Genomic DNA, 13,466 nt, shown 5'->3' on the forward strand with positions numbered 1-13,466 from the left:
CAAGTGAGTTGCTAGATTTACTTATCCAATGTGATATTTTACTTCTCCCTGTCCAATCAGCTATCCTTTTGTTAAACCCTGCCGTATATTGAATCACTTTTAACTTGAACACATGTTAAAACTGAGAGTGTAAAAAGCAGTTAGCGAGCAAGTCTAAGAGAGTTTTAACAGTTAGCTAAAGTTAATGTGTACATGCTTAAAAGTAGCTAAAAATTGTGAATATACAGTTAACTATATCATGTTAGTTAGCTAAATGTCTGATAATACACACTAGTAGTACAAATGCAAACTTGACCAAATCAAGCCCAAACATTGGCATTTTAACTTTATGAAAATATAGTATATATGAAAAAATACTGCAAAATATGATACAAAAAAAGCGTTAAAAGACTATTACAAAAAAACACATTAAGTGTTCAGTAATAACCAGGTAATGATTTAGATTCAGATTAACACATTTGGAACCAGGTTGGCAATGGTTCACCTAACAGAGGTGCAGGGTTATGTCCTTCTACTGCTCTAGACTTTCTAGACTCTCATAGAAAAATACAAAACGTGATTGACAGGTTGCATATTGCACAAAGCCCCGACATACTCTTGTATGCACAAGCTTGCCGTACTGAAAAAAGTCATTTAATACCCTGCAAACCCACTTTGATATGTGGGACATTAATGGCATCCGTGCCCCATTAATTGATATTGATGTTCAGTTAATGTCATTTGGCACTAAAATCTCTGGCTGGGTAGTTAATGATTCGCTCCAGGGTGCGTCTTCCTTATGAGGTGAATTTGTCCCTGCCTTGAATAGACCCTCACATTTATCCCCTCTGCCTCTCACAAAGCACAAACTCTGAATAGATGCAAAGTTTCACAGCTGGAGTTATATTTTTGCATTAATTGCCTTTTAGTGGTGATGATATTTAAACTCAGTATTGTGCTTCAATGAAGGTCTAAATTTAATGCGTTTCCACAGTGAATTGGCTTCCTGCATCAAAGAGCATTACTGGCACTGTACTGGTGGAGCGATAGACTGCGGCTTGTGTTGTCACATTAAGCCATGTTGTCAGAAGCACATTTTTCACACATGAGGGAAAACTTCACACTAGCACAGTTTCATTTTCCATCCAGCTGGTGATTATGCTAAATTGCTAGCAATTTCTCCTCACACCAGCCGAAAGACAAACTTTAGCTGGAATCCCTCTGCAATCGAGAGAAAGGATCAGTTATTTGTTTCAACTTGTGTAGCAAATGAGTTATTATTGGCCAAGGTCATTTAGATAGTTCCTAAAGGGAAAACAGTTCAAGGGGATAAAACAGTAAATAACAAATCTGAATTTTACACAGTTTTATCAATGCATTGGCATCAGCAATTTCTTTTATTTTGACCTCCATTTGCACTTTGAAGCTGCCAATGGTGTCACACTATTTCACTGATCCACAGGTGATGGTGAAATGCCATGAAATGTTGCAGTCTGCCGACAAAGACTGCTTTTAAAATACTTTAAAAATCAGATTTGTAAATGTTTTATGAGGCAGGAAATTCACCTGACATATTTGTCAGGTGAATTTAAGTTCAGATAGCAGACAAAGCAGATTTGTTGCTCAAATCAGATTTTGGAGACAGACTGTCAACACTTTTATTTGCAAGGAATAAGATCAGATTTGGGTCTCCAGACATTACCAAGCTACTAAGCAAGCGTTGCTGTGGTAACGACAAAGCAACATAGGCATGCTGTTGGTGCTGCTTTCCAATGCAGAAGCATGAGAAATGGAGGTCCATCATTTTATGCTCCAAACAATTTATCATGGCATCTGTCACTGTTGTTCTTCATATTTTCCTCTTTAGCGCTCTGCCAGTAGCAGCATGGATCTGCTCAGCACTTCAATCACTCTGGATTTAATGTCGTCGTTGTGTGTTTCGTTCAAAGACATTTTGTCATCCAACTTGAGCAGCCATAGGCTAAGATGCATCTGGAGGAATCCGATTAGAATCACGTTTCAAGCCATTTCTAGATGTGGTTTGAATTAGATTTGCAAAAATCACATTTCATGCATCTTTTTGCTCAATCTGGATAAAATCTTGATGTGCAAAAAAACCACCAAAAAAAAAAAAAAAAATTGGTTTGTGGACTTCATTCGTCGGCCCCGGAGGTTGACGCTTGATCTTAACATGGCCTTAGGCTTCAAGAATACACACAATGCATTTTAATGTTTAACACTGAATGTAGAATGTATGTAACTTTTTTTTGCAGATGCAAAACTACGCAGGGCACATTTAATTTCAAAATGCGTCTCTGAAAGTTAATTTTAATTTCTTTAAGCTCTAATCAAGAGGATATAAAGTTGAATGAATAGGCACGCTTGCTTGAGGATGTCTTTTGTAATCCCTGTTGCTTTCTTTTTGTGACTGCAGGGCTTCAACAGGTTTTCAAGGTCACCCAGACTTCCCCATGTGAGTTCTTGTTTCGATTTCTATCAGAGTAGGCAGGACCATAACAGAATTGTTGTCAAAGGTGCATTTGTGTAATGTATATCAATTCTAGGTTTTTAGCAGGTATTTTTTAGGGGAAAGGAGTTTATCTGTGGCATAGTGTATTGGTGCTGGGGGGGAGGGGCGGTTGTGCAGGGACTATTCCTACAGGTTAAAACTCATCTGGAACACAGAGAGCAGCTCTGGAGTTAACTCAGTAACTGGGTCAGTAGCTCTGCTAATGGGAAACCTTGTGAGTTACTTTTCATACCACAGAGAGGGCTGCATCTTATTTTAGTGTGTGAAAGTTCTGTTCACAGTGTTCACTTTGTCTGCCATTAAAAATTCTGTTTAATGTACACGGTTTCTATAGTGATGAAAAACCTGGAAAAGTCATGGAATTTCACAATTGCATTTTCCAGACTTGGAAAAGTCATGGTGTTAGTCTAGTTTCTAGTGTAAAATAAAATAGTAACAATAATCTACCGTGGATAAAATATTAATTTTCTGTAGCCGTCAAAGTAGCGTAGCTCTATTATGCTTTGATGTGTGATATTTTTTGTTTACTATGACCTACGTCTCGACATTTTATCCCTGGCTCCATCTCTCCCTTCATGTATACCTGACTAGCTGAAATTATGTCTGAATAGAGAATCAGTCTGAATCTGATAAGTTTTGGAAAAAAAATATAATAATTTAAAAAAAGCAGGGCAAGAAGTAAAAATATTTTTTAATTATGTTTCCTTGAAAAGAAATGTGTCCAATCTGTTGGGACCCTGAATGTAAAAGGCAGTTGTTTTTATTCACAATTAGGCAGCCATGGTGGGAGCGTAATAGATTTGTAGCAGGATTAGAATAATATGATTAAAATATCATCAGCTGTATCTCATTAAAATGTAAATAACACAATAATTGCTCTTTATCAGCAGCTTTCAAATTTATAAGGTCTATTATGTGCCAGATTACTCATGAAATATTTGTTTATTGTGAGTGGCATTTTGAATTGGTCAAGTTTTCTAACATGATTTCAATATTTTTTAAATATATATTCTGCAGGATTGTTGGTTATGGTTTGTTAACATGCTCATGAAAGTAAAGGAAAAACAAACCCAATACTTACTCTCCTTTGGTGTTTCGTCTCCCCATATTAGTGTTTTTTTAAGTAATGTGTCTCTTGGTTGCTAAATTTTTTATAAAGCCCCAACCTCACCTGAGCGCTGTGGTGGTACATGCCCATAAACATCGTGAACACAAAATAATAAGAAAATAAGATTACAGAGGCAGAGGGCACAGTCTCTGCAGAAAAACAAACTGCCACACATTTCTTTAACTGATAATTTAGAGGGATGACTTTTGCATGAGTATATATTTTGTTTTGATTTTTTAATCCTGCATAGTATATTAATATTTCATTGTCCATGTAATTATCATTCTAGTCCATTATTAAAAGCTATTCATATCATACTCTCAAACACAAATCAGGCAGTTGTAAGATAAATACACACCTTGGGAGTGAGAAATTCACATTACAACGTCTACAGTTGTCAATACTGCGTTTTGTATTTGCTGTTTTGCAGGAATCCAGGCTTCCCTCTATTGTGGAAACAAAGGGGGACGACACCGACGACTCCTTCCAGCTCTCTCCAGCTACTCGTTCTCGTCGCAACCTCCTGCTGCCCAACTTCAGCAGCCCTGTTCGACGTACCTCTCTGGGAAACCTTCTGGGGGATGAGCTACGGCAGTTCAATGCCCTGCGACGCTGCCGTTCACCAAACCTCAGCCGCGGTGTCCACGGGCAGAGCTTGTCCCCTCAGCCACCATCGAAAAAAGAGCACAGTTCAGCTACAGCCAACACACCCTCAACCTCAGCCCAGGGAGAGTCAGGGGCCGAGCAAAAGCCTTCAAAGCTGCTTATCCCAACTGTCACCTGCTTTGGGCCCCCAGATCTCAGTCCCAGGTATTGACAGAGCTATTGTCAAATCCATTTTTCACATGCAAAGACTTCTCAAAGTCAAAATTAAATCATAAAGTTTTGAGTGTTGGTAGTTGGTTGGCCAAAATAGAAAACTAGAAACACCCTTTCAATGTGATGCAGTGCAATATTAAGCTTTATGACAGCAATATAAGTTTTACATTAATAAATGTCTGTTATTGTTTAGTGGAAAAGTATACCTCACTAAGGCCCCATCAAACAGAGCTGTTTTTGCAGTCCAGGGCAGCTTTTTGCAATGATTTTCAATTAGACATAAGCAATTTGTTCTCTGCTTTTGCATCACTAAGTACCTTGTTTTCTGCTCAATGCCTGAAATTAAAGGATTGCATGTTAAAATTTTGGAACAGGTGCCTCCGCAATGACAATATTCTCCTTTTAGTAAGGACAATAGGATGTTTTACAAACTGTCTTTATTGGGAGAACGTGATAGCTAAAAGCTGCAACCTCTATCAGTCACGTGGATCTCTCATCACTGACCTGTGCTGAAGAGAGGAGGGTTGCGGTAAATGATCAGGGGCTTCAGCTCTAGAGAAAGCAGCTCCCTTCAGCTGTGTAATTGTGTTCTGTTCCTCATTTAAACACGTATTTACATGAATTTTGGGCTGGACCGCAACAACAAGGTCAGCTCTGTAAGCGAAGGTCAAGGCAGGAGTCTGTTACTGGGTATGAGCTGGACACCTCCTGTTTCAAATTAAATTATCTCACTTTTATGGCCTCTCAAGGCAAGCTGCAAGACATATCTGAACAGTGGTCGCTTATACTACTTTACATTTCACCAACGTTAAAGGTAGCGAGCTATTAGGTCCGACGATTGACAGCAGATTGTTAAACCATCTCTGGCTTATCCTAAAGTAAGCCTTGAACTGACCATCATCCAGATGAAGCTCCTGCATCAGTTGGTCGTACTCTTCTTCTCTTACTGAAGGTCTCTGGTACCCACACTGATCTCTGTTTCCCTGAGACCAACATACTGCTTTGGAACTGCCGCTCTCTGTCAATCTCAGGCTTGAGTCGGATCCTTAAGAAGTCTTAAAAGGCATTAACTTAATCAGAATCAGAATCAGAATCAGAAATACTTCATTGATCCCAGAGGGGAAATTGCCTATCAATCAAAAAAAGGCCTTAATTGTTCTTAAAATGTCCCAAACAATCTTTCAAAAGTTTTAAAAACAATAAGACACAGGAAGTAGGGTTTTATGAAAAAAACAATCTGATGTTGCAAATATTAAGATTCTTCTGGAAATAACATAAAAAAGTCCTGTTTTATGTAAAGATAAATATTTAAGCAACATTGTCCCTAACCCTAAATACATGATGTTGGCTCATGTTTTTTTTCAATTTTGTATAATTGGTCTTCAATTTCAATCATTCAATCATTCTTCATTTCATTAAAAAGTCTTAAATCTTACTTGCTTTACGCTGCAGAAACCGTGCAATCAGAGCTAGAGGAAGTGCCCTTCACCATTCTGCATTTTTATGCAGATTTTAATTTTAATAGACAGTGTGTTTACTTCACAGCAAAATAGCGGTTAAACTAAGGACAGGTGATTTGGTGGTCGCCTAGCAACATTTAAAAAAAAAAAAGACGCAGCAAGCTGCAAAAAGTGCTCTGTCTCCGTCTCGACCTTGATGCCTCTTTTTCCGCATGTTTGTTGTAGTCTAATCTGCCTGTGTTACGGACAGCATCTCACTGGATTTTGTAGATGACATAATGTCTAAATTTCCACCCCCGTTATGATCACCTCAGAGTGTCCGAGATGATCGGTGTTGCAGTAACGGACACCTAAAGTCATGTCATGGAAACCTGCATGATCCACGTAATGTAAATGTGTATTTGCATTGCATATTTTAGCAGATGTTGCTGCATTTCATTACCAGAGCACCTTATCCTCCTGCCCTAACCATCTGTATTCATAATGTATCCCTGAGTCATCCAGTAAGTCTGAGATATGGGTAAGTGCTGGTTCAGAGAGCTCAGGTGTCTACCCCTCCAGACTGGGCTCTTCTACTCATGTTCAATCCCACATGGGCCCCTGCCAGCAGCAGCTCTCATGGCACATACCTGGGTCGCCTGCTGGCTCCAGTGATAATTGAAAAAGCTCTACTGTTACATTAACTCCAGCTTCCCTCCTCTCCACCCTTCCCTGCCCCAGGGTTGTAGACGGCATCGAAGACAACGGACACACGTTCCACTTCAACGTGGAGCACAGCGGGCCGAAAGCCAGCGCAAGAGGGAGCACCCAGGGTAAGCCAAACCACCCCCAGCTGCGAGGGTCACCTGGGTGCCAGATGGCTGGAGGTAAACTCAAGAGTTCAAACAGTGTGTACAACAACGCTGCCCTGCCTCCTTCTGGGGGGAAATATGAGCGCACAGAGGAATGAAAAGACAGCCAGCTGTCCAAAGAGTCAGAGAACATGTTCAAGGACAACAGGGGTCAAAGCAGCGCACAGATCCGCTGACCTGAGCTCTTTACTGATCACTATCATCCTGGGTTTAATATCACATTCAGTTCAGTTAAGTCCAACCAATTTACAGAAGAATAACAAGTGCTTTGGCAACAGAAGTGCACAACAGATAAGATTACACTTTAGATTTGTTGTTTAAGCAAAGTTGCAATAAGGATATACATACATATATATATTTCTCAGTCTCTTTATTGAGATACAAAAAGTACATAGAGCATGTACAATACATTTAAACACCAAAAAAGCCAGAACAATACAGCTTCCTGAGACTGAAGTCAATATTTAGTGTGACGTTTACACGTAGCACCTCTTGAACTTTCTTGGGTCGGCAACCTTGAAGTTTTCCTAAGCAATCTTCTGGAACATCAGAAGATTGTTTAAATGTTTGTGACTATTGTCTGCGAGTTGAAGACATGCTAAGTGGAAAGGAAGGTCACTAAATATTTGCAACTTGAGCCTGCTGAAGTTATTTTATTCTGAAATATTTGCATTTTTAACACTGGTAAACATATTTCTTGTATGTTCTGGTTGCATTTTAGAAAAGAAGCAACTAAGAAATAATATGATCGTTTTAACTTTGCTCAAGTAACACAATTTAAGATGGCCTAAGACTTTTGCACATTGCACATCATTTCGATACTGTGCTGGGTCTACTGTCACAGTGGTCATTTTGAAGGTCTTCATAAAATTCCCTCCTGTAAAGACAACAACAACATCACACATCACAGTCAAGACGCTTCCTACAAAGCTTGTGTGAGCTTGATTTGCAGTGTTGTTGTTTAGATTGTCTGAATATCAGATGTACATGCATCTATGTACACCAATCAGCCACAACATTAACCCTTTGAAACCTGGAGCAACATTACTTTTCCTGTGCTGCTTTCAGATGCCTTCCACAAGTAAAACCCTTTAAACTCTGAGCACATTGGTGTGATTTCTTTCAAAAATATTGGGAAGAACGTTCACAAAATTAGTAAAGAAAAAAAAGAAATTAGTAAATGTATTTATTATGCCATTTATTCATTTATAATGATTACAATTCTATATTAAAAATTATGTTGTAAAATTATCATATTTTAAGGCACTTCTTCCAGGTCGTTTCCTTCCTTTTTTTTTAACTTTCTTTTTCATCTTTTTAAGAATAATTTTCAGGCAGTTTTCGTGTACTTTTTGACTAATTTCTTTGTCATTTTTTGGTTGTTTCTTCTTTCGTTTTTTATTGCCTTCTTACCATGTTTTCGAAAGACATTAAGCCAATTTGCTCAGGTTTCAAAGGGTTAAAACCACTGACAGTTGAAGTTAATAATTTTGTTAATCTTGTTATAATGCAATGTCCTGCTGGGAAACCTTGAGTCCTGGCATTCATGTGGACACCACTTGTCACTGTAACTCATAGCAACAGCCAATGCCAAAGCGTAAAAACAGCCAAGGAATGGCCTGAGGAGCATGACAAAGAGCTCAAGGCCTCAACCTGGCCTCTAAATTCCCCAGAACCCAATCTGATTGAGCATCTGTGGGACGTGCCAGTACCCCACCTAGCATCTAGCATCCGCCATCAACACTCCACGGCCAGACACCACAGGACACTCCACAGAGGTCCTGTGTCAGTGCCTCGACAGGTTAGAGGCCCCACCGTGGATCAGACTAGGCTCTGACCTCACCAGGCATGGACACAGGACCTCCGGGGCACCATCACGTCCCACAAATGCTCGATCAGACTGGGTACATTGTCCTGCCATTTGGGAGTGCCAAGGGTGTTTACGTGGTCTGTTACAGTCTGTGGTTTCCTAACAGAACATTGCATTGTAACGAAATGATTAATGTTTTTCACTTCTCCTGTTAGTGGTTTTGAGGTTGTAGCTGATCAGTGTACACACACAAAGTACTTAGCCATACTTAATTAATTAATTAATTAATTAATATGTTTAAAAATTTGGCCATATTTACTTGATGTTGTGAAGTCGTTGCAACTTGAAAAATGACAAGTTTAATTGGTTCAATCAAGTTTTAGCAACTTTAGTAAACCAAGTTTATGCCGCTATTCTGCTGGTTGCAAACTAGTCACACTGCAAACTATCACATTTGTATTTTCTTAAATATGTTAACAAAACAGAACTCACAGATCTCATAACGCCGTATTCACTTTCTTTGTTCAAGGCAGTCGGTTTCTAAGATTATTTTAAGTAAGATCAACTTTTTTAGGATTTTACAGTGTGTGTTGTGTTTCACTAATTCAGCTACTTATTGTTTTCTTCTCTTTTCTCCAGACTCCACTCAGGCTAATGCCGCTCTGCTGCTGGAGACAGAGGAGGTCAGACAGAGCATCACTCAACTCAACCAAAAGGTAAGGTACAGCCCCTTATCCTAAATTAAAATTGATTGGACCAAATATAATGTAGCCTAACAGATCCAAATTTGTTTTGTCTATAAGTATTTTGGACATGCTTAATGTGAAATACAGGAAGCATTAATGAATTTTCGATTAGAAAATATAACCGGCGTGCTATTTTGACATTAAATTATGAGTTCCCGTTTCAGCCTTTACAAATGAATTCACTGAGATCTTCAGTGCAGTCCAAGAAAAAAAAACATGAACTCATCAGCTTTTATCATAGATGCATTTTTTGGCATCTCATTTAGTAACAACCATGGTGGTGCGTTCACAAGAGGTAACCTAAAGTACACTCTGTTTCTGCACCGTGTCTCAGTGTGCCTCTGCACTCCTCATTTGAATGTAAATAAAAGCGAAAGCAGGTGCAGCGAGAGGATCCAGATGGGCCCGGCTAGGTGCTGTCTAAAGTCGATATTAATTAATCAGCAGGGCACTTCTGCAATGCAGGGGATAGTCTGGAATGCTGACTCGACAATCTCAAGAAAGAAAAAAAACATGAGATGACAGCCTAGCTCTACTTGTGGCCCTTCTCTGGCCCCCTTTTCCTGTATTTTCATTCCCTTCCTCCCAGTTTTCTTTCTACTTTCTTCCCCATTTGCGTCACTTTCCTCAGTCTGTGTCCCTCTGGATTTCACTGCTGCATGAGAAGCCATTTCTTAGAGCGGAGATTAAAAGTGGTTTGTTTCTCTTTTAAGAGGTCATGAGATGATTATATCTTGAAAGAACTGTCACTCTGTGCTGGGGACTTAATTGGGCAGCTTTTTGTGTGTGCGTGTGTGTGTGTATGTGTGTGTGTGCGTGCTTTGAAGCTGCACACATTGGCTCGGAGTAATTAATTGAATGTGCAAGGTAGGAAAGCATATAAAGTCAAGCCAAATTTTACTTATGTAGCACCACATCATTACAAAAGTTTTCTTAGGGCACTTTTCATGTCGAGCAGATCAAGATCACACTCTTTAATTTACATAGATCCACATCCAAGCACATTATACAACAGCAGCAAGAAAAAAACCTCGAGCAGAACTGGACTCTATGGTGGGCGTAGATGGATTACTGAGCAGACCTGCCGGGCACAGGCCTAGGGGCCCAGAGTGTCAGGGGGCATCTCTGACCTTCACTTGAAAAATTTCACACAAATAACAAATACTCAAAAGAGACTCAGAATGACCACAAAGAGTAACAAACAGACCACAAAGAGATGCAGAGGAACTGCAGAGAGATTATTTACCACACAAAAAAAAAAATGAGCCACAAAAAAATGAGCTAAATAACCACAAAGCAACACAAAAAGGGCTTCAAAGAGATACAAAATGACCAAAAGGTGACTCAACAACACAAAATGACAAAAAACGACTCAAAATTACCTCAAAGAGACATAGAATTTCCCCAAATAGACACAAAATTACCTCAAAGACATATTATTAGCTACAAAATGGCAATAAACACGGAGACATAAAACAGCCAAAGACAAAATGACCACAAGGAGACACAAAATCATTACAAAGCGACCAAGAAGAAAAGACATACAATTACCTCCAAGAGGCCCAAACAATTACTAAACACAAAACAACCACCAAAAGAAGAAAAAAAATACAAAAAGATGCTTGACGGCTACAAAAAGATGCAAAACCACCACAAAGTCTGTGTATCTTGCTCCTATGTAGGAGAGGTGGTGGGGCCTTTCGCATATCTGTGCCCAGGGTCCATTTATAATTGGCCCGTGATGGTGGGCGGCCCTCTGCCTCTGCCAGTTTGGGTGAGAAAGAGAGATGCAGAGCTGCAACAATGATATCATTAACAACTGACATAGTAATGGAGATACGATTAATAGTAATGACAGCAGTCTATATATTGTAATATTATAGATAGTAGCAGTACTAGCAGTAATATTTCTAGGAGTATCACTAATGACAATTCCAGTGGCAGTGGATGCAATAGAATACAATTAATAATAGCAGTAATAATAGTAGGAATATCACTAATAATGATAATAATGTAGTAGCAGTGGTATGCTACTCTTATTATAGTGTATGCTTTAAGTTTTTTAAATGTTGTGACTAAACTGTGTGCACTCTCTTTACAGATGGGCACGTTAAACCAAGAAGTATCTGAGCTCGCCAAGGGCCTGCACCACATGATGCACCTCCTGCAGGCCCACATGTCTGTGCATCACTACAGAGCCTCCCTCCCCTCATACCCGTATGGCATCCAGATAGTGTCGGGCCCTCCCACAGCCCCCAACACGGGCGTGCCCTTCAACCTCGCCTCAGCCTACCATCTCCACACTGATCCAGGGAGCCACGAAGGCCACAGCCACCAAAGTGTCCCACCTGCAGGGCACTGGAGCTGCAGCGGAGCTGCTGAAACCCAAACAGAGAGCCACCACCGACCTCAGTCCTCGAGTCCACCTGCCAACTCCTGTCCTCCCCTCTCTGTAAACTCTACACCCAGGTTGGGCCCGTGGACCAGCCCGTCTCTTCTTAGTGTCAGCCCAGGCCTCCAGGGTGGAGGTTCGGGTCTTGCACCTCATGTTGGGCATGAAGACTCTCACAACAGACCTCTCAGCGCTAGCCCGACCACCATCAGCCAGTCCCAGCCCACTTTGTGCCTGCAGTCTCCCAGTGATAGTGATGAATACTCTTGCCTTTTGTCCGCTGCCCCTACAGGTACGTCCACACACAGCCTGCTGGACTCGTCACCCAGTTCTCACCCCCGTCTCTGCCAGTCCCATGTCAACCTATCACAAGCCTCACATGAAGATATTTGCGTTCTGATGTCCGCACCAACATCCCATAATCTGATCCAGGACACCTCCATCTTTCAAATGGAGGATTCAAACCCCTCAATCCACCCTGCGTCCCCTTCTCCGCCCACATTACCAGGCCAAACTCTTGGATCCTCCCTGGATTCAGGATCACCACAGTTGGATGCTCTCGAGCCCCATCTCCCACTGGGCGACCCATCTGCCATAGAACACACCAGTCTGGAGTGCCTACTGGGGAACGGGGGCTCTACGGAGAGCAGGGACAGCGAGAGCGCGTCATCACGAAGGTCCAGCCTCGGCTTCCAGACTCAGAGCACAGAGCAGTCGTGGTGTCTGGACCTCACAGATTAAACTGTTTCAGGGGCGGACTCAGTGGTTTCACTACAACTGGAATAAAAATAAGAAAAATGACATGCAACCTCTTACAGTGTTTAAAGAGACTCAGCTGGAGATTGTCAATGTGTGCTGTATTTCCCCCCTTCTTAATTCCTGGGCTCTCATGTTCGTCAAACTCCACGCAATTTACACCATTTCTATGCAAAAGCATGTCGTTTGTGCATTATCTTGGATTGACTAAAGTGTGTCTTTAAAAAAAAAGAAAGCTCCAGTATATACTGTATATTTTTTTCCAACATCCTCAGAGCAATTTGCAGTTAATAATACCTGTTACCTCCTTGCATGGTAAAGTTGTTTATTCTTTTTCCTAAGGAAAAGGTTTCCAAATCAATGTGTAAGCATTCTACATGACAACCGGTTGATTGTGTACACTGATACTGTGTTTGTACAGCAGACAGGTGAGAGTGGTTGGACGTTTTAATATACTGAGGAGCAAATACGACACATGCTTCACTTCGCGTATAGGGAATAGAGTATGTGCATCACACAGCGTAGATTGTTTATTGTTTTCAACTGAATGTTTTTCTCAGTTCAGCATTTTTTATTTGAGTTCTTGGACTGGATATGAAATATCCAAACTCTTCTCAGCAGTACATAATTTATGGTTTAATTTATAATTTCATTGAACATCTCCAGTTTTATACTAAATTCATTAGTTTTGAAAACAAACCTAGTGTTTTCTCACTGAGGCATTAAATATAGCGCTGTGAAATAGGTTTAATTTTCTCTCTTCAAAAAAAGATTGATCATTTACTCTCAAGGATTTTCAATTCTATAAACATGATATAGCTGCGGATAAATTAAAAATAAATATACATACCTAGCTGAAAAGTGGGTCCCATGAAATATTTAGTAATGTCAATAATTAACAAAATATGAATGCCTCCTGGGGAAAAAATCTAATTCACGATACTCATACAATATTCAGAGTATTCAGGAACTTTGTTCTTTTTGAATGATTTCTCCTTGGCTAACAAAATAAAGT

The 13,466-nt window shown here is 40.2% G+C and overlaps 1 protein-coding gene across 1 annotated transcript in view; it reads left to right on the forward strand.

The window, feature by feature from the left end:
- kcnh4b (potassium voltage-gated channel, subfamily H (eag-related), member 4b) overlaps positions 1–12,966 on the forward strand; it is a 54,045-nt gene extending 41,079 nt beyond the window's left edge. The window contains exons 12-16 of the mRNA XM_042507689.1: positions 2,414–2,452; positions 4,048–4,427; positions 6,617–6,762; positions 9,197–9,273; positions 11,405–12,966. Coding sequence (XP_042363623.1) covers positions 2,414–2,452; positions 4,048–4,427; positions 6,617–6,762; positions 9,197–9,273; positions 11,405–12,436 — 1,674 coding nt within the window. The 3' untranslated portion in view covers positions 12,437–12,966. The remainder of the gene's footprint in view (positions 1–2,413; positions 2,453–4,047; positions 4,428–6,616; positions 6,763–9,196; positions 9,274–11,404) is intronic.
- Positions 12,967–13,466: the final 500 nt, after the last annotated feature.

This window comes from Plectropomus leopardus, chromosome 19 (assembly GCF_008729295.1).
Source record: "Plectropomus leopardus isolate mb chromosome 19, YSFRI_Pleo_2.0, whole genome shotgun sequence".
Classification (NCBI taxonomy): Eukaryota; Metazoa; Chordata; class Actinopteri; order Perciformes; family Serranidae; genus Plectropomus; species Plectropomus leopardus.